General features: G+C 43.0%; 1 protein-coding gene across 1 annotated transcript in view; it reads left to right on the top strand.

Annotated features, from left to right (window-relative positions):
• Positions 1–21,383, top strand: part of TAFA2 (TAFA chemokine like family member 2) — a 437,366-nt gene extending 415,983 nt beyond the window's left edge. Inside the window, exon 6 of the mRNA XM_057704113.1 lies at positions 19,289–21,383. Coding sequence (XP_057560096.1) covers positions 19,289–19,300 — 12 coding nt within the window. The 3' untranslated portion in view covers positions 19,301–21,383. The remainder of the gene's footprint in view (positions 1–19,288) is intronic.
• Positions 21,384–21,810: the final 427 nt, after the last annotated feature.

The raw sequence follows: 21,810 nt of genomic DNA, 5'->3' as shown, positions 1-21,810 counted from the left end.
TCTTTCTATATGCCTAGAGGTTGTTGTTCATGTGTGCAGTTTGGCATTCGACATGTAAATTTGGAGGGTTTTTTTACTCTGTATATAGTACCTATCCATAGATATGGTATAGCGAAATCATATCTAAATTATTCGTTTGCTAAGCATTTATTGAACATACATTCAATGCCAGTCATTGTGTCAGGAACTAGATATCCAAAGACAAATACAGTCACAATATTTCTGCTGAATGGAGATGCCTCTTCTAATTTCATATTGTGTTGGCCTGTGTACAGTAGAGGTTTTGACATATTTTTTTCTGATCTCTCTCTTCAGGCTTCATTCCTCTTATATCTATCAGATAAAAGATTACTTTGGAAAGGGCAATCTTCTGAGAAGATAGTAAGGCAAGCAAATAGTTTAAAAAGTTGTCATCGGTGCCTGAAATATGTGATTTTAATAAGAAAAAAACCTTTTACAGGACCAAAGAAAATAATCTCAGTTTCTTCAGTCACATCACACACCGCAGAGCTAAGGAGTCATAAACGCATGGCGGAGCTCTGTGCCTAGCTCCTTAGCCTAACGTGTAAGCAACGAAGCTTTGTTCCTTGGGAGGGGAATAATCTATGTTTAATTTAATAGGATGTTTGCATAAAAAAACAACAAACCAACTAATTGTTGACGTCTCTAAGAAGGCTCCCAGAGTCCTGTTAGCGTTGCCTTACGCGCCCTCAGTGGGCGTGTTGTTAGGAGCTCCTGTCTGTCTGTCTGTTTTTACAGCAGGTCCCCTTTGCTTCCGTGAGAAACGGCTGCAGTTCCGTTGAAGGTGTCTGCAGAGATGCTGTGATGATTGAGAAGCCAGCTCCCTAGAGTTGGCTTACCTGAGCTCACACCCCAGTTCTGCGGCCGCGTGGCTGGTGGCCTTGGGCAAGTTGCTACACCTGCAGGGTTGGGGCCACAGGGTGTTCACCACAGGCTCCTTATTTGGATTAAAGGAGTGAATATTTGTAAAGCACTTCAAACTGTTCTTGGCTACGTGTAAAGGCTGCATGTGCTTGTTAAGTAAAATGTATAAATCAAGCACGTTACGAACAGGCTCATAAAATGGGCCAGTTTTCTCATAACGCAAGCATTATTTTATTATTCCACGGCAGGCAGTCTTGTTGAATAAATACTGCAGTAGAGGCTTCTCAAGGCTTCCTTTACCGCCTCCATTCACATTTAAATAAGGGCTTTCAGGAGAAAACACCAGCTCCTCCAGGCTGTTCTGCCTGCACCCACTCCCTGCGGGACCAGCCACAAAGCCTCATCCCAAGGATGCAGATGGTGCCCGTGGGTTCCAGCGCCTGTTATGGTCACCGCCTCTGGGCCATCCCCGTCACCTGTCACAGGTGGGCCTGTGGAACTTTTGTCGCAATCAATTGTAAAGGTACCTTTCCCAGGTTTATGCTGCAGGAACAGAAACAGCTTCTCCTTTCGTGGCTTTTCAGCAACTTCTTTTGAGGACGTACCGAAGCCACGAAGTGAAAGGCAGTTTTGTTTCTGGCAATTGCTGGCATATACTCCACTGGTATTTTTAGATCTACTGGTACAATTCAAAGAGGGAACCCACAGAAAGTACCCCTCTATGGTTAAAGTGTTAACTTGAGAGGGAGGATGTTACATTGGGGTATGCGTGCTGGGTTTGTGGGGGGGGTTTTCTTTTAAATTTTTCATAGTTGCTTGCTGGTAGTGATTTAGGAGGGGGTCAGCTGGGAGGCGTTGGCGCAGCAGTAAAAGGCAGTTTTATTGAATGCTGAGCTACCCTTGCTCATTGTGCATTGCTAATACAACATTAATGCTCTTACTAAATCACAAAAACACCAAGCAGAAACTGATGCTGAAAGTGTTTATAGATACTCCGCAATTAGCAGAGGCCAATAATTCCTATTTATGGAATAACAAATAAAACCTAAGTGATTTTTTTTAACCCCAGTACCTTCTAAACAAAATGTGTCATACGTAAGTTTTTGGTCTTAGGAAATAAAAAATTGTGTTAGATGTTATGTGCATAATATACCTTCTTTATGATTTATCCTCACTCTAGTATGACCTTTGCAAATAAAGCAGACGTGGCCCAGGAAATGCATAGCATTCGAAAAGACCATCGTAGTATCGAAGAGCCAGAAATACATTCACACTTAATGCCTTACTATATAATTAGAGTTCATATTTTATGGCAATGGAATAATGAGAATAACCTTGAGTCGCTAAACTTATGTTTTTAAAAATATCTATTTCCAAGTGCTGGTTGAAAGTGTTCGGGTTTATTGAGCCCTCACTGTGGGCATTATTGCATTTGACCTTCAGAGCAGTATGATGAGATGGGGTCATCTCCATGTATAGGGAAGAAGACCGAGTGGTTTCGGTGGTGAGGTAACGGTCACACCGCTGGCAAACAGCTAGCTCAGGATGCGACCACGGCCGGCGGGAGTCCCAGCCCCGCGCTCTCAGCCGTGGCTGCGGTGCTGCCTGCCTGGTTCTCCGCAGACCCTAACCTCGTCCTTCTCTTCATCAGCAGGAGATGGACGTTCAGTGTGAGCCGGGCATATGACCTCTTAGCCAGCTCTTAATTATTCATGGTAAAGAACGGTTTTAAAAATTTGGGGAAATCGAAATTCACAGACAATTGTCATTTTTCAAGTTTAGGCAAAATTTGGAAGATTCCATTATAATAGAACTTTCAATTGTCAGCTAATAGAAATAACCAAAACAATTCAGTAAATGAACCTGATACTCAAGAGAGAGTTCATGTTTTGAGATAGATCTAGATTTTGTAAGAAGCCTATTAGCCTTTTTATTATAACAGATCTTTTATCTCAAAGGTAACGGTCTATGCCATGGCCTTAATTTGATTCTCAGAGTTCATGACCTTGGATTACAATACTAACAGATAATATTATAGTCAGTTTTTCACATTACAGCCTCTGTGTCTCATCTTTGTGATGGAATAGTTGAAGAAGTTAGTACAGAGCTAGGAGCCCTTCTTCAATGCCAGCCTTAAAAATTTATTAGCAGCTTGATGTGATTTAATGGGTTTCAGAAATGTTTTATGCTTCAGGTATGTTTATTTTTTGGCCTGTATTTCAGTGGCTGATATTCTCATATCAGAGAGTCACTCATTCATAGCTTGAAGATTTTAACATTCAGGAGTTATTTACTAAAATTCACATTTCCACAATAAGGGTGATTACTCTGTGTAGATGATAATATAGTTTATTGTCCATATTAGGACTTATTTCCAGGATAAACCCAACAGGAAGTCAGGACAGCAGGTGTAAATCAGAACTCTCCAAGGCAAACTGGAAAGTATAGTCACCCCAAGTGTAAGTAACGATTAACTAACTTCGTTTTTAGCATCAGGTGAAAGTAAGTTTGGAGAGACGGCTCAGTCCAAACGTGACTGTAATGCAGGGGTGCTATACGGGCAGATACCAAAGATAAACTTCAGAGCTTACATAATTTGTTGGATGACTAATCAACACAAAGTTCACTGTTAAAACTGAATCCACAAAACCTGACTTTCAACCTTTAGTAATGGATATTTTGTAATATGGTTACAGTACCCCTTCTTCTCCCCTTCCCCCAAGAGGAGATTGAAGAGTTTAACAAAATATGAGATAGTGTACTTGGAGGCATTGAAAAGCCAACAAGAAAGTGTAGGGCTACTTGTCCAGAATCTAGGGGAGGACAAAGACCAGGAGAGATTAGTCCAGTTTGGAGACACTAAACCCATGGAGGTTATTGCAGTGTTAGAGAGAGTATCAAAGAAGGCACAGGAGGAAAGGAAAAAGGAGTCTAGAACAAGTGGAATAAATAGCAAGTACTTGGTAGTAATTAACCCAAATTTATCAGTGATTATATCAAATGCAAGGGGCCTAAATGATGCAATTAAAAGGCAAATACAAGGATTGTCAACCTGGATCAAAAAATCAAAACAAGTATATGCTATTTAACAGGGGTTCCTCTGAGCTATAAAACTAAAGAAAAACTGAAAATTAAAAAAAATGGAAAAGATATACTATACAAAGTAACCCAAAGAAAGCTGAAATACTGAGGGTGAGTCAAAAATTATCCACACTCTGACTGTAGAATTAATTTTAATTAACTTCTAGAAAAGACAAATACATCATTTTTCGACATAATCTCCTTGCTTTTCAATACACTTTGTCCATCGGTCAACAAGCTTTTGTATCCCCTCATTAAAAAATGTTTTCAGCTGAGCTGTGAGCCACGTTTGCACCGTGGTCTTCACATCTTCATCAGAAGTGAACCTTCGTTCTCGTAGGGCTGCTTTCAGGGGACCAAACAGGTGAAAGTCCGATGGAGCGAGATCAGGACTATAGGGAGGATGCTCTAACACCTCAAAACGAAGTTTGTGCAGAGTGTGGACGTGCATTGTCATGCAAGATCACAACACCCTTGGAGAGCAGTCCTCTGCGTTTAATCCGAAGTTTAGGCTTCAGCACAGACTTTTCAAAACCTAGGTCTGTCGTGGGTTATTTCATAGGCAGAGCCATGGCTGATGTGCAGATGATTTGCCACATAACTCACTGTCACTCATCTATTCGACAGAATCATTTCACGTGTGGTCTCAATGTTGTCATCAGCCGTGGACGTGGACGGGCGTCCGGCTCCTTCCTGATAGCTAACACTTGTGCGACCTTCCTTGCACTTCTCTATCCACTCATACACACTTCTTCATGACAAAACACTTTCTCCACGCTGCACACAAAGTCTTCGATAAATAACGACGCCAGGTACACCCTCAGACCACAAAAAACGAATCACTGCACGCTGCTCTTCTTTCATGCACATCCCACGTGGGGCACCCATGTTTGCTCGCACCGCAGTGACAAGTGAACAGATGTAACACGTTCACACCTGCACAGCCGTGACTGGGGAGACAGCAGCCTTGAACGGAAACCGCGGATAAGACAGTGCGGCCCACAGAAGTTTTAATATAACCGGAGTGCGGGTCATTTTTGACTCACCCTCATGATACTAATACTAAAGAAGAATTTGTGACAAAAGTTATTGCTTTCCCTAATCATAAAAGGTTTGATCCCTCATGATACCAAGAAACCACGTACGTGACTTTCTGCATACATTACTGCTTGCATGCTACGTCCGTTTTTACTAGAATAAGTAAAATAACGTTAACGTCTCGCTATCGTCAGGCACTCTTGTGAGCACGTCACACATGTCCGCTCACTTAACCTCCACAGCCAGCTCCTGAGACAGGCTGGGTCACCTTCATGAGGCGCACGAGGAGATGGCAAGTGAAGAGGTTGCCCAGAGTTACACCGCTCGCAAGCAGTGGCGCTGGCGTGAACCCAGGCAGCCTAGCCTCTACGCTGTGAGGGTACATATTTGCGTAGGGAAAGCCTAAATGGACCAGAGAAGTTTTGACGTTCCCTCTGGTACGCGTGCAGATGCGCTTGCCGTGGACGGGGTGGCACCTAAGAGGTCCTTTTCCCGGTGCTTCCGATGTGCGTCTGCATGCTTCTCCGCCTCTGCCTTTCAGAATCCCCTGAAAGCAGAGAGGCGGTATTTGCTCTCATGACTGAATTCACTTTTCTCTTTCCCTTCAGGATCTCGAGAAGAGCTGAAGAGCTGGGGGGAGGGGGGATCCCGTCAAAGCGTCCCTCGTAGAGAGGAAGAGCTACATGACTCCGGGGAGGGGTGCGGGAGTGTTCCAGACCGGTGTTCTGCGCTGGGGCATGTCTCCGCTTAGCCGGACGGTCAGTGAACGTAGGCCACGTGTGCAGGATTCTTTGCCGCCGGTCAGTGGGAAGCACGTGCCGGGAGAGACCTGCGTCGCTTCGCCTCGGCAGGTGTGCACACTCGCTCACGCCCCTCTGCTTCCCTAAAGCCTGGGACGCCTCCGCTGTCTGAACAGAAAGAGCTGCAGCTGCCAGGCCTTACGGAAAGCAGTCGTCGTGGTCTCTTTCCCTTGTCCACGCCGGCTCCATCCGTTCCAGCCTCCGGGAGTGGGGCCTCTGAAGGGGGGAGGGCCTGAAGCCAGGTGTGTCTGGTCACTTCAGTGCGGTCCCTGTTTCTGCCCCCACGGGAGCGTCTGTGAGCACCTCTGTCTGCCCACGTCTGTCCTCGTGACACAGGAGCCGCAGCACTTACTGAACAGACAGATGCGCGCGTACACGTACACCTGCGACCTCATCCACCACCGCTCTCCCCCGCCTGCTCCGCTGCCACCGCCCTGCCTCTCCTGCTCTTCTTGTCTCGGGTCCTCTGCACAGGCTGTCCCTTCTGCCCGAAGTGCTCTTCCCCCAGGTGTCAGCTTGACTGGCTCTCTTACGTCTGTAGGTTTTTACTGAAGTCTCACTTTCTCAGCAATCGTCCCCATCGATGCTAACTGGAACGGCACATCCCTGCCTTAAAAATCCCTCTCTCTGGACTCATCTTTCTCATGGCGTGGCCTAACATACTTTACAGTTTTAGTTATCCTCTGTCTTTGTCTGGCTCTCTAGATTGTCAGTTTCACAGAGGAAGTGACGCTTTTTCACACCTAGGACAGGGCCTGCCGCGTAGCACGTGCTCAATAAATATCAGTCAAGCCAGTGGACGGAAGCACCAGATGTGCAGGACCTGTGTCGCTAGGTCTGAAGCCCCAGATTGGGGCTTTCAGCCCCTAGACTGTCGCTCACGGCTTACGTGCATCGGAGACGTTTCCCTCTTAAGTGACCTGGGCTTCCGTGTCTTCCGTTGTAAACTGGGGGTAATACGAATTAGCATCAACGACTGATAACAGTAAACAGGAAAAGGGGGGACTCTCGCAGAGGAACCCCGAGGAGTACAGAGAAAGGGAACATGCAGCCAGCTGTCTGCTCATGCCAGCAACTGCGACCTGAGAGATGGAGGCCCAGGAGGGGGAAGAGGACTCCAGGTTGCCCTGAGGAGCAGAAGGATCCGCTACCCTTGGCGTTAGAATCTAACGGAAAAAACGGGCGGTCGGAGGGGCAGGGCTCTTGAACTGAAATATAGAGGCTGTATAATTAAGTATAGTATGTATGTAGCACACATGAGAGGGAGAGAGAGAGATGGGAGGAGAGGCTGCACGCACAACGTTATTTTGGGGGTGAATCGCGCATCAGGGCATCTGTTTACTTTGCCCCATTATAGGAGACTGGTCCTCTTTCATGTGTCGCACCAGCCCTGACGTCAGGTGGACGTGTAACCCCTAGGTGTGGGGTGACTGTCACCACAGACCGTCTCACGAGGGAGTTTTCCCGATGGTCTTAAGCAGCGGTGTGAAAACTACCCGAGAGAGAGAGGTGCATTTTCTAAAACTTAGGATAATTTCTACCTGAAATGTTAACCGTAGTGAATATGCCAGAGTCAACCTTGATGTACCTATTTGGACATTTTCCACATCCCAAGGGGTTAGTCTAATGCCAATTAAAGCACCACAGATTGCTGTTATCTTCTTACATTATTATTTTCCTGAATTAATTTCATTTTAAAAATCAGACCTTCTCCAAATGAGAGTAAATTTAAATATCCAAGGTACGAATGTGAAGCTGATGTCCAGACCCGTGCATATCGATAACTTCGAATTCCAAAACCACAGAATCATGGGAATCATCCTAAAAGTGTTTCAAATGGAGGAACGGACCTTTGAGGTCACTTAGTCATTCCCCTTGCTGTTCCCGGAGAATCCAAAGAGTACCTCTAGTTTTCCTTCCTCTGGAATTACTCATCACCCTCTCCTTACGTTCATACATTAATTTCTTCATTTACCCATCTGCCCACTCATCATTTCAGTCTCTCATCTAATCAATATTAGGCATCACTTATGTACCTGGAATGCTGCTTAGCACCGAGGAAACAAAATGTGTGCTAATATTTTTTTCAATACATCATAGTTAAGTGGGAGAAATAAACAGGTTAATAAATAATCATAACGTGATGAGATATGTCTTATCATCGAAGTATACACTCCAGTCAGAGTGCCGACTGCATGAATCCCAAAGGCTTATGAATGATGAGGTGGTAACATTTGCTCTGAGGTTTGGAAGGAGAGTATTTCAGCAAAGGTAAAATGCACACAGATAAGAGATAGGAACGGGCATATCAGGTCCTCGGAGGAGGCAGTCGCTGGCTGTGCCTGGAGGTGAGCCCGTGCCTCTCTCAAGGGGTTGGGAAGGTGGCAGGTGCAGCTGGATGGGTGGAGGTCTTACCGCGAAGGGCCTTCTGTATCACCAGCAGGAATTTAGACTCCCTCCCCTGAGAGGGCCTTTTTACAGATTTGTCTTTGCAGGGTGTTGACAGCAGGAGGAGGGGGAGGCCCTGCAAGGGAAAGGACACATCCGGGAGGCAAGTTAGGAGGTGATTCCATCCACACGTCGGGTGGCGTAAAGGCCTCCACCAAGATGGTGGCCGTGAGACCGCGGGAGGCCCCGGCTAAAAAAGACGACGGGGATCTAGGAACCGATTAGGGGTGAAACATCCAGAGAAAATCGCTCAGAATATTCAGTGGGGAGAAATGAAATCCAAGAACCTTCCTGCAAGGCTTTCCATGGTTTTGAACAATGTCAAGGAAATGCAGGCCTGGAAATATCAAGTGGTATATTATCCATCTGTTCCTTGCTGTTTCTAAAAAACACGAAGCTCTTCTAAGTTTTCTCCAGCTTCGTGCGTTGTCTTCGGTCACGTGTGACCATGGCAAGCCCCCACACGAACCCACTTCCTGTTGGCCCTGATACACTTGTATCCAGTCAGGTGAATGTGACCAGAACCCGAAAGTTCTCTTCTTCCTCAATCCTGCTAGCCTCGCATCTTCTGGTGTGGTAGAGGGAGGCCAGGATTAGCAGTGACGGGAAAGAGGGATCTGTTCCTGGTGCTCAAAGATTCAAGTTTTTTTCAGAATTGGAAAGTATCTTTTTATATTACGACATGATTAGTCTTTTTTTCTGCTATTAATTTTAACTCTCCTGACCTCTCAAATTTGTGTAAGAAATGTTTTGCTTTACTTTTGATTCATCTTAAAAACCCTGTTATCTGATCGTAGTTACTAGCCATTCCTGCCTGTGATTTATCATTATTCATGTTATGCTCTCAAATATTAAATTATTCAAATATTTGAAAATCAAATAGTATGTGTTTTATATCTTTGGAGTGCTTGGGAAAGACAGATGACAAAGACAACTTCTGAAAGTCTATCTACAAAATGCCATAAATTGCAGCTGAAAAATGTCATGAATCCCATTCCGACTGTTAGGCTTACGCCATTGAGTAGAGAACAAAGCTGGCTCGAGAAGCGAGTGCCCGTGGGTGGTTAGACCCACACATTGGTTAAACGACTTGGCCTCATTTATCAGCATTAAAGTATGTATGATTCAGGTTCAGGCTTCCGCAAGTTACAGGTGACTATAGATACAGATGTTCAGGCCACCAATGAGTGGTTAAGATTGCAAGTATGATGTCTGGATTCGAATTGAATATTACTGCATGATGTTTCTACAATCCTTTACCCTTTTATTTTAAAATGGTTGTTGATTTCTATATACTTTCTTCCTTGATTTTAAATGAAATCTTTTCTTACATTTGTATAGAATACTTCCCAGAATAGTCACGAGAAATGTATGCTATCCTTATGTAATTTCTCGTAAAAGCTTGTTTATTTTAGGTCCTGTTTATAGGTATGTGTTTCTCTGAAATAAAGAGAAAAAATGTTCTAAGAGTTTATAATCCTCTAGGAGAGATGCAAAACTTTCTCCGTTGTGGGCTTTTATGGAGGTAAAGGAAGTTATCGTCTTGCTGTCCCTTTATGCCTGTTGAAATACTCCCTTTTGCCCAGGTTTGCTTCCTGTAATAATCTTTTGAACAGAGGAGTACCGGACACGTGTTTGTTCCTTAGGCAAACGTGTAAAACTCTTCACATTCGAGTGGAGAAGTAGAAAGAGAAGGTGTCTGCTGTGCCTGATGACAGTTTTTGATTTTTCCACACTCAAAACTATTCTAGCTCCGTGCCGGAGCACTAGTGTGGCAAACTCTAGCGCTGGCGGCATTCTAAGGAAGGGACGGAAGTTTCCTTGAGGAGTAGAGTCACAACAACGCCAGAGATGAGCTCTCGCCTTGGTTTCTCTCTCACAGAGCAGCAGGTGTGCACATCGTGTGACGGGATGACCTGTTACCTACTCTTTCTTACAGTTACCACTAGGCTTCCAGGCGCCCCTGACTTCAGGGAAGAGACGAACGCGATACAGCTTTAGGGATCACAGGTAAACACCTGCCTCAGTGGTCAGTGAAGAAGGCCCTGAATTGTCTTTCATAAAAAAGGGGTTGGGGGAGCTTCGTTCTTCGATACGAGGCCAACAGACTGGCCACAAATGGCCAATATGTCATTATTGGTGAACCTGTTATTGTCACCTACAAAGATCCTGCAGCTAGCATCTTGTTTTCCCAAGAATATGTAATGGATAAAACAAAACCCTGAGCATTTAAGTGGACCTCTGTCAGTGTTCGACCTGTCTATTAGTTTGGAAATGAGCATGAAAAGCACTGAACAAAGTTTCACCTAATCTCCGTAAACCAAATGAAGATTGTGTTCTTACCTAATGGTTCATTCTTTCTATATTTAAATTGCCCCTTAATTGAATAAGCTATATGAGCTCATAACAGCATCTCAGTAATCAGAATTGGCTAGATTTAAAGATTCATATTTTTATCAGTTTAGGGAATTTGAGACTACTGAATTAGGACTGTTTTTTTAGAAAAGGGAGACATTTTATCTGGGGAATAGAAGAAAAAGAAGCAAACGCCCCCAACAGAGTAAACATCACTGCCTATGCTGCCCTGTTCCTTCAGAAAATGGATTCTACTTTTTTTTTTAACTTATAGATTTTTTTCCCAAAGATGTACCATGTATAGAATGGTCATCTCTAAACTTAATTTTATGGCAGAAGATAGGGATGGAAAGGAGAGAGTGTGTGCTACTTCAAGCATGGTACTAGCCTCCTCCTTCCCCAAGTTACACCAAGTTCTTTTTAAAATGACAACAATGTAATCCCTATGCAGACAGCTGTCTTAAGGAAAAGCTGTTACCACCAGCCATTTGTATTTATAACTCAAACCAACCAGGAAGCTGAGAGACAGTGTTGCTCTCTTAGTAATTCCTGGGCTACCAAGACACATTTCCTCAAAGTTTCAATCCTTCTCCCCAAACTCCGCTTATCTTAAACTCACCTTCTAAGCACAGTTTTTCTTGCTTACTTCTGTTAGCCCTTACATGCAGTGAGGCTGAAATTCTTGCCTGTGATACTTGACCAGACCTAAACTTTTAAAGTAAGTCTTTATGACAGAAATTGGATAAAAACTATCAATTCAAATCACTCCTTTACAAATGAGAGGTGAGTCTGAAAACATGAACCTACTGTCAAATTTAGCAGGTAAAGTGCCTTCCAATTGAGTTCAGATTCTCAACTGTCTCTAAAAATGTGTGTGCTCTGCTGATATATGGAATGATAGCTTTAAAAATCTATTCAGCTTTCCTCAAAGCATTCGAAATAATTGTTCTCCCATTTTAGGGACTTTATGATGTTTCCTGAAAGTTTAAACAGTGTAACTCCATTGTACTGCTGTCTTTCAAAATGATCTAAGTGGTTATCTTCCCACCTGGAGTAAATGGAAGGTGTATACGGTGGAAGGCCAGGAGAAGTAGGAAAGTCTTAAATTTTCTTCATGTCCCAAAAGGAACTTATTACCTGCCCAACGAGACATCAGGGAATGGTTTGTTTTGCTAACAGTTAACGTCATCCAGAGGGAATGAATTGATCTGCGCGGATGACTGTACGTAAACGGCACTGCAGACTGTCATCTGCTCCCTGCGTCACGTAGAAGAGTTCATGCAGGCACTCTGTACCGCTTTCAGAGCTCCAAGAAATGGTGCACGTCCATCTGTCCCAAAGACTCATTTCCAGTCGAGATCTTCCTCTGCACAGCACGGGAAGCTGAGAGCCACTGACAGATGCTGTATTTGTGGTAAAAGCTCACTAGTTCTGCATTCTAATACAGGCTTTTTAGAAGAATGAAGTCTACTCAGTGGTTATACCACCCATGAATTTAGGTAATCAGGATGAAGTTTTATACCATTTTGAATTAGTCCTTAAGAAAAGTCATCATAGCTTGGGGATAGAAGGGAATTAGAAACTCACTGAGTGTCGCCAACTTGTTTGGCAGCTGTGAATGTACCCTGGAGAGTCAGAGATTTTTTTTTTTTTAATAATTTTGTAGACATTGTCTATTTCATTCATTTTTAAAGTACTCTAATATTTTATAATGTTGCTCTATGATTCAAGATGGCCTCTCTTCCAAAAAGTGTTACTTGAAGTACCGGCCGCATTTGATGTTGATTCAGATTTTTAAGTGACTTGTCAGAAGTTCTGAAACCAGAAGTAGTAACACTGTTGCAAACTCCTATCAGAACAAGGCCACCTCCTGGCAGCCAGCCTGGTGCTCTGTTTCGTCCCGGGGAGTCTAGGAAGATTCCATGCCATTTTCTGCTTCCACATCGGGACCCACCTAACTAGACTCAACTAACTACAGAAATCCTCTGTTGTTTGAAGTGACTGTTTCCAGTCACCCAAGGCTGTTAAATCGTTCGAGAATTCATAGAACAGGTGACAAGGTCAGTTAGCGGCAGTGTTGACCCGAGTTGGAGTGTTGACCACACTGGCTTTGGTGGCCCACCTGTTGCCTGTGGAGACCAACCCACTGCACCAGCCCTTCTTAGGAAGGGAAATTACACTGTGGTATGAAACTGCAGTAGTTTCCAGGGCTTATAGGAATCAGCTCCATCACCACGAGAGTAAAATAGAGGCTTAATTTTTTTTACAGGCATGTACGTCTGTGAAGGCGACTCATGTGCCGTTGGCTCACTGCCTCATCTGCACCTGAAAGCTGTCTGGTCCGCTTGCTCTTAAATGATGCTTTCGGACCCACAGGCGTCTTCCATTTTCAGTTCCTCATTGCATAAGGTGCTCTAAGAAAGCACACGTGCATTCATGTACAGTTATGACCGACTCAATGGCAGCTTTTCTCCAGCTGAAATGAGAAAACCTGCTACTGCAGAGTAACGATGTCTTAATTGCACATTTAGTACACAAAAAGTGGAGCGAGAACTTAATGCATGCATTTGTAAGAGCTACATTAAAAAAATACATTTGCAGTGAAGCAGCAATTATATTCCAAGCAAGGAAAAGTTCATTCAAATCAGCATTTAGTGGCTTTAAAAAAAAAATGGGATTGCTTTGAGAATCCAGTTACTGACTCAGAAAGATTTCAGTAGTAGTGTCTTATGTTATACACCTGAAACTAATACAATGCATGCCAGTTATACCTCCATAAAGATATTAACTAATTTAAAAAATCAGCATTTAGGATTATAAGGGTATTCTAGACTTCCTTTTAACCTGTATTGAATAAGTTACATTTATTTATTGGAATGTTAGTTTATGATGTTATTAAGCAGCTGTATTATAAAAATCGGACATGCACTGCATTTCAACCCGCTGCGTCCTTTCAGAAATACTGCTACGTATTCCTTGCCTTCCAGTTGTTTAAAGAATGTTCATCAGTCCAAAGGTAAATGTTTCTCTCATATAACATGAGTATTTTAGTGAAAATTTAACTGTTTAAAAAATGAAATTGGGGACTTCCCTGGTGGCGCAGTAGTTAAGAATCCACCTGCCAATGCAGGGGACGAGGGTTCGAGCCCTGGTCTGGAAAGTTCCCACATACCTCGTGCGCCACAACGACTGAGCCTGCACTCTAGAGCCCGCGAACCACAGCCACTGAGCCCATGTGCACAACTACTGAAGCCTGCACGCCTAGAGCCCATGCTCTGCAACAAGAGAAGCCACTGCAATGAGAAGCCTGCGCACCGCAACGAAGAGTAGCCCCCGCTCGCCGCCACTAGAGAAAGCCCACGCACAGCAACGAAGACCCAATGCAGCCAGTCAATAAATTTATAAAAAATGAAATTGACTTGTAGTGTTCATAATGCAGTCTCTTCTGTTGTTGTGTATATGTGACTCATTTTGTGTTGAAAGGCATATAAATATTGTTCAATAGTTCCTCATAACAAGATTTTAAGGACCACACTGGAAAAAATAAGAATATTTTGTAAATTAAGCTAATATTATAAGAGTCACACTGATGCTGTGGCGATTTGGCAGTGATTTCACAAATTTATGTAGACTGGCAAAGTGAACAACTGAAATTCAAAAAAAATCTGGGCTATGGGATAGAACTCAAATACATCAGACTAACCATCAATAATGAATAAGGAAACTTACAAATCTGCATGTCGTTTGGCATAATTATACCACATTTATTTTTAAGCCGAGATGCTTAAAGTGTAGTACTAATTTCCTAAATATTTGTCCTGCATGCAGAGTCTGAAGGCAGCTGGTCCATTAGAAAGACAGATAACGGGCTTCCTGTAGAGACATGTGTGTGTGCTCAGAAACAGTCGAGGGCAGAGACTAGGAACTCTGTGTGGTCAGGTGCCTGGAGATGTACAGTATCTGAGTACGTCACCCCTTACATGATGCTTACTGTGTGCCTTGGAACACAAGTTCTAAGCACTTGACCGATTAACTTATTTTTTCCCAAGTAAACCCATACAACCCTGTGGTGTAGGTACTAATATCACAGCTGTTTTACTCAAGGTCACATGCTGAGTTACCAGCAGAACTAAGCATTGCCCCAAACAGCCTGGCTTCAAAGCATAGCCTTTTTAACCATTACTTACTCTCAGTCACCTTATCTGAAAAGACAGTCTCTCTCCCAAAGCCACCGAAACAGTGGTGCTTCCTTCTTGATACATGACTTTGGTGAACAGCATATGAAGTGAATGATTGCCAATTCAGTTACTATAAGACACAGAAAAGTAACTAATTTAATCAATATTTGTAGAGAAACAAGGAGTAACGCCCCCTGCCATAGGTATTCTCTGCGTCACCTTTTATGTCTTGTTCGGAAGTTACTCCTGCTACCACCTGTTAATGTTTGAAAAGCACTTGCCCGGACAGACACTTTGCAGGGATTATCTGATTTAATCGCAATAACAGACGCGTGAGGGCTGATGATACCATTTTCACATTTCACGTGGGGAGACGAAGGCCCAGGGAGTTTAAATAACGTGTTCAACGCCACAGGGTCAGAAGGTGAGGAGGCGGAGGCTTGAACCCAGGCAGCCGGTCTGCAGGGCCCGCGCCGTCCGCCTTCGAGTCTCTCCCCGCTGTCCGCATCGTGTGCGGCTCCCACCGGTAGCCTAGGCAGCATGACTTGAACAAGGAGAGAGAACTACGGACTCCGTGACTATAAAAGCATCTTTTGTACTTGGGGACAGAATAGACGCTTGAGTGTTTTTCCTTTGTAGCCTTTTGACTTTACCTTACCTTGAGGATCAGCAGAGGAGATCCCATAATGGTCAAAATACCAAATGAAAACAGTAATAAAATACTCGACGTCACTTAATTTGAAATATAGTATCATATATGCTATTTACCTGGTTTTCGTTTTTCAACTTAATATAGAAGACATGATTGTAGCATAAATTCTTGAGGCGTCTAATCAGAGCCCTCTAGTAGATTTGTTGGGCTAGGTGCTCTCATCTTAACTAACTGGTGCTTTTTATTTAATGATCAGCATCTTCACCTGGTGGCTCATGACCAAGCTAGCTTTGTGCTTGTGACTAGAAATAATACTGATGATAAGAATAAGAACTGTTGTAACTATTGTTATGATTACTGCATGCGTTCAGCAGCTGAGTAGTTTCACTTACTGAGTTGGCTGGCGTGCAGCCCACGCAAGGAAAGCGTGCGTGGAAAAGAACTGCTGTGTGAAACACCGCCTTTGGAAAGGCAGATTTACTGAGATGCTGATTATCGTGTGTGAAGCTCAAGGCACGACCGTCGTGATCGTAGGACCATTTCTCTCCCTCGTGCAGTGTTTTATATCTGTTGCCCTCAGAACAAGAAGACAGTGAATTCATGGGAGCAAATGCTATTATTTCCTATCCTGTAAAAGCGCTTTTATTGCAACCTCCTGCTTTTAGTCACTGAAAACGTGCTGAAAAGCCTCCTTAGAAGGTAAAACGTTTACGGGTTGGCCTTTTCTAAAAGATGGGTTTGAGTGAAAAGAGAGTAATATTTAAGCTCTAAAAATAAGGCAGTGCTTACTTTGGTGTACTAAAAACTTACTTTTAAAGGAAAGCAAAATTCTTAAACGTTGGGTTGTATGAATATCATTTAAGCAACACTTTCATATCAGGAAGTTCCAGTTTATCGTTTATAAAGGGTAAAATGGCAATCATTTTTCCCGCATTAGCACATCAGAATTTAAACATGATTCACTTGGACTCAATGAGCATATAAATCATCAAAGGTTTTTTTGTGTGTGTTGAATTTTAGACAATAATTTTAATTTTAAAGTGTTATTTGGATCTTGCGTATTAGGTGATGAACATTGGTGATAATGTATCCGCATTCAGAATCATCTGTGTATTTTTAAACCCTTGGCTTTGCCATCTCCTTTGGTACAGATCTGGACGTTGTCAGGGAGGGTGTTGATATGTGTTCATATTTAAGCTTCATTTAAAAGGGTAAATGATGACTTACCTTTGTTTGAGTTCCTTACGTGCCGTCCTCCCACTTGAGAGGACGTCTCGGAGTGGGATCCGCTCATTCTGCTGTTTTCTTATGAAGCATTTACGCGCTGAGAAACACTGATCCCAACTCTAAAGCTCTTATGTTTATAGTACTTCATAGTTGGCAGAGCTTGGTTTTCATAAATATAATATCGATCCTCACAGCCACGGGAAGCAGTGGGGCCCTGAGGCCGCGTGACGCGGCCTGTGTCGTCGGCACCGCTGCCACACCGACCCACACCCGGGACTCTACACGCCGAGGCACGGCAGCCCTCTCTGAGCAAAGCCTAGCAATTTACAGAAGTCGCAAAATCATCCCGGAAACAAACTGTCCGTTACTCTTCATCTCATAAAATGTGGGGGTTTTTTAGGATTAATAAACTAGGAAACTAGGAAATAGTGCACGAAATGGGAGACTAAGAAAAGCTCTCGTTATGTTTCAATCCACGCTTATTTAGACAATCACTTCTTTGACTATTTTTAAAGTGTGGTTTTCTAGCAGTTATTTTAACTGATAGAAACACTGCATAATCAATGTACATTTATGATAGTCTTGAGGATACGGGGTGTATAGTTATGTGTTTGTGTGTACTTATGTGTTTCCTCTGTTGGGATGGAAGGAAAATGTATTCCAGATGTATCAGCCTTTGGTATTACACTGTCAATTTGATGTCTGTTTTTTAAACTGTGAAAATAAGGCTTTAAGTATATAAATAGTTGAGAGAATCACTCCTCGGCTTTATAGAAACCAGCAGAATGAAACACTTACCTTGGAACGAGGATGTGCGAGCGCGTCTGCTGTACCCACCAATAGGTACTTAGAACCTGGGCTTGTAGTGGCTCAAGGGGACGTGTCCCTCGCTTTCCTGGAGCCGCCGCCGCGTGTCCCTCCGGTCGCGTGTCCCGAACCTCTCCTGAGCCTAAACCATTTGTTCCCGTCCTCTTTTCCTGTCACGTCAAGCACTGTCCCCACATTATGTTTCATGATGATTCCTATGAAGAGAATTTTCAGAAAAGGCAGGTGAATTTTCTCAGCCAGTGGAAATCAGAGATTGTGTGAAGTCAACCAAGAACGTGTATCACAGAAATAACGTCGGTATTTTTCACAACGATCGGCCGTCTCTGTCGGCAGCCTGCAACGTCACGTCCGTGGAAATATTCCTGTTTCCTCCCTGCCTGCTCTTTACACCGACTCCCAGGCAGGGAGCTCCTCACAGAACTTGTGTAAAATGACCAGTTGAGTGGCAGACACATAGGTGATGACACTGCTCCGCTCAGGTGTCCCCTGCTCCCAGAACCTCCAGAGGCCAGCAGGCCTCTCACCTTTGTATCCTCCCACCCACAGGTCAGTTCCTCCCACAGCCTCTCTGTGCCTGGGAATGAGAAGCTGGAAATACGCAGGCAGCAGCTCCTCCTTTGGGAAGGACAGCTGACCACGGAGACACAAATGTGAAGCCTGCTTCTGTGTGCAACATCCATGTTGGGGTCTCACATCTCCCTTTTGTCATGTGATCTGAGGCCAGCTGTGGCGACGCAGAGTCCAGAGCTGGTTTTCTTATTTTGTTTAACGTTCCTACTTTTCATAGTTGAGCCAAGAGTAAACAAAACAACAACAAAACACACAAAAACCAATCTTTTGGCAAATGTTTAATGAAAAGATAAGTAACTGTCATTTAATGAAATAAAACCAAAGTATCCACAATAATTTTTAAAAATTCACTTTTTGTTCTAACCGTTGCTGAGAAGGAACTGTCAGGCAACTCAAAGTACCGTGATATTAAGAGCATAACTAGAAGTTCATTGACAGCAGAAATCTCTGTCTCTATCATCTTTCTTCCATGTGCATGTAGAGATAGCTAGGCATGTATCAAGTAGTCTAGCTATCTGTTATTCCTTTTTCCTGTATACAGATGTTCTTTGGACTTGAGTTGGTGTGAAAATCCAGTGTAAATCTGCCTCAGTCATATTTATGATAGCATGAGTAACTGTTGTAATCAATTTCATGAGAAATTTTGGGCACCTATAAAGTTTAGTAAAGGATTGTATGATCATTAATTGTTCTCCCCAAATATTTTTTTGTTTTGTTTTGCCTTATGAATAGTTCATTTTCTGAAATACATTGAGGTCGCATAAGCACTCAACTGTTAAACTACTTCAAAAATGTATTTTATGGAACCAGATCCCAAGGGCTTTCTTGAAAATGTGTCTGTACTCCTGAGACCAAAGGACGTCCTTCGCGACTCCTCGCATGATGTGTATGATCTCTGGATGCATCCCCCAAGTCTTTGCAAAGAGCAGGGACTCCACAGTCACCGTGTGGCTCTGAAAGGGGTAGCAGCACCAGTTAGCGTCTTCCTGGACAGCGCTGTGGTCCTTTGGACGATTGTGCAAGTGACTAAAGATACTATGAAATAATAGAGAAAATAATTATCTTAAGCTATACATACCTAAATACAGTCCTTTAAAATTCAATAATTTATTTGATACAGCAAATACTAGCATTTTGAGTTACCTATTCATTGCTAATGCTTAACTGTGTAGAGTTTTAAGATGACGGCTGTTATGAAATGATTCCATTTTCTTCTTCTTTTATAGGTAACCCATTAACCAAGGAGACATCAAGTGCTCCTTAAGGCTGATTACATTGAACCTAAGCATAGGAACATAGCTCACGAGGTGATCTTGCAGGAAAATTTTTATACAGCTCAGAAGAGGCACTCCGGAGCCTGTTGTTTCCGGGGGATTTCATGGCTCGTAATCAGCTTCTTCTTGGAATCAAGACTTTTACAAAGTCGGACATGAACTTCCATATCATGACGATACCCTCAGATGTGAACTGTGTTCAGCATGTATCATTGCACTTGCGGAAAGGATTTGAAGCTGCTGTCTGAAGAGCTGGCGTTTCCGGATGGTGTCAGGGACACTTACCTTTTGGGCTCTTGGCTCCCAGTGTGACTGCTTTTCTTGTTTCTGAGAGTCTCCCAAGTGCACTGCCTCCTGTCCTGGCCCTGGCCCTGGGTCCTGTGTTCAGGGGCGAGGACGGCACGCGGCTTCAGTGACGTTTCCTTTGTGAACGTCTCCTCTGGCATGGTGTCGACTGAGACAATTTATTTGTATCCTAATCTTGGAGCTCTGGAAGCCTACATGTTTTAACATCTTAACGTTGCTTTTGTCAAAGGAATGGAAATGTATATCCATTGATAATAATTATTGTTGGCAAGTAATAGTTATCTGAATACATCCATCATATAAGAATGTATAGACAGGCTGACACGTTTCCCCAAGGCTAACACGCTGCTGCAGCTCTCTGTCAGTTAAACAGGTAGTAGTTAGAACTGAATCACCATTTTCATTATATATGCCTATCTGGTACCTCTAGAGTACTCTCCCTTTCCGTTTTTCCTTTTATTTTTAAGTGGGCTTTTTCTTTCGTGTTTATCTTTACTTTTCCCCATCACAGAAATCAGCAGCGGGCAGTCAAGTATTTAGGTAACCTTCAGTTTCAAAAAATTGCCAGGGATGCATGTGGGTTTTGGTTTCTTAGCTTGAAAGTTATTCACTTAGGTTTCTTCTAGCATTTTATTAAAACTGTCCTTTCTGTCATTTTAGAAAGACTGTCTCTTGCTCGATCCCAATGACTGTTTGAATGCCTATCTGTTTATTCAGTCTGTTGGTAGAATAAATTGTTCTTTTCCTTGGTCTCAAATTTATAAATATTTGCTTATAGTTGCCCCATTCAAACAATTTCTTAGGTCAGTTTTTGTCCACGTTTTTTTGTAGTCCTTTTAACGTTCGTGGTTTTCAATCCTACGGGAAAATCTTATAACTATGTTCAAGGCCTTAAACACATATGGACTTTTTCCCTAAGTTATTCACAGAATGTATCATTTTATACCACATTTATTTTGTTTCATTTGTGATGTGGGGGGAGAGAGGAGTGGAAACTGCAGAGCTGTTCTGTGGTGACGTATGTAAACGTATGGTCTGAAGGAAGGTGAAGGGAGAGGCTCCCGTGTTTTACTCACCTTAGACTAACAGGACGAGACTTCAGAAACTGTCCCATCAGAAGTTCCTTCATATCAGAGAAGGTGTGGACGTCTTTTGTGTTTTTAAAGCTCACTGACGTGGCCGCTTAGGTATATGCTGATTTCCGTGATGGAGGCTGACACACAGACCAAAGCCCTCCAGGGTAAGTCGGTAACAACTTTCAAAGACCAACAGGTCACCCAGAATCTTTTCTCGGCAGAATGCCTGCAAGTGTAAAATTTGTTAACTGTCGAATTTGTAAAGTATGCCTTTGATGTGGAACTAAAGTATGCTGTCCCACAAGTCCCTGGAATGAAGTGACTTCCTCCCGTCTCTGATATGCATAGGGTTAGATGGCTCTGAGAGAATCCTGCGATGGTTCAGACCGTCCGAACTCATGAAGGAAGGAGTAACAGTTGTGCTAGAGTTTCTGCATCAGTGATAATGTCATTAATTTCTTTTGAACAAAGTGGAAAGCTGTGTTATTTTGGAAATTATGAATTTGTCCTGGGTTTGAAATTATAGATCATGCCTCTCATTTTTTTAAACTGTGTCCTTTAAAACAACACTGGAAATTCTGTATTATATTCACAAGTAATACGTGCATATCAATAGAAAAAATAAATGGAATTTCAAATATACGAACTAGATTATCCCCAGTAGATTAATGTTGTGACTCTTCAGAAAAGGTGAATAAAATTGGAATATAAAATGGACTCTTTTTCATGAGTTATTTTCAGAGAATCTGTTTTCTAGTGTTTTCTTTTAAAAGCACTTCAGTTACCATCCAGGAAAACCTCTGAGTTCATGGGGAAGCTGACATAAATTCTTCCATCTTCTTTTTATAAAAATCTATGGCAAACCGTGCCATTTACACCCCAGCTTCCAGTATCTGACTTGCTTCTTTGCTAAGGAACGATCGAAACAGGTGTATTTATACTCGTCCCCTCCCTCACATCCTGGCTGTGAGCACAGCTCGCGAAATCCTGCTAGCGATATCCGAGACGTCCTCTAAGAATCGTGTCCTGTTTATGCTTTGAAATTCACGATACAGCTGGCCTTCGCACAGCACAGGTCTGAACTTCACGGGG

This window comes from Hippopotamus amphibius, chromosome 12, assembly GCF_030028045.1.
Source record: "Hippopotamus amphibius kiboko isolate mHipAmp2 chromosome 12, mHipAmp2.hap2, whole genome shotgun sequence".
Lineage (NCBI taxonomy): Eukaryota > Metazoa > Chordata > Mammalia > Artiodactyla > Hippopotamidae > Hippopotamus > Hippopotamus amphibius.
The sequence above is the reverse complement of the archived record's forward strand: the minus strand, read 5'-3'. Positions and strand labels throughout refer to the sequence as shown.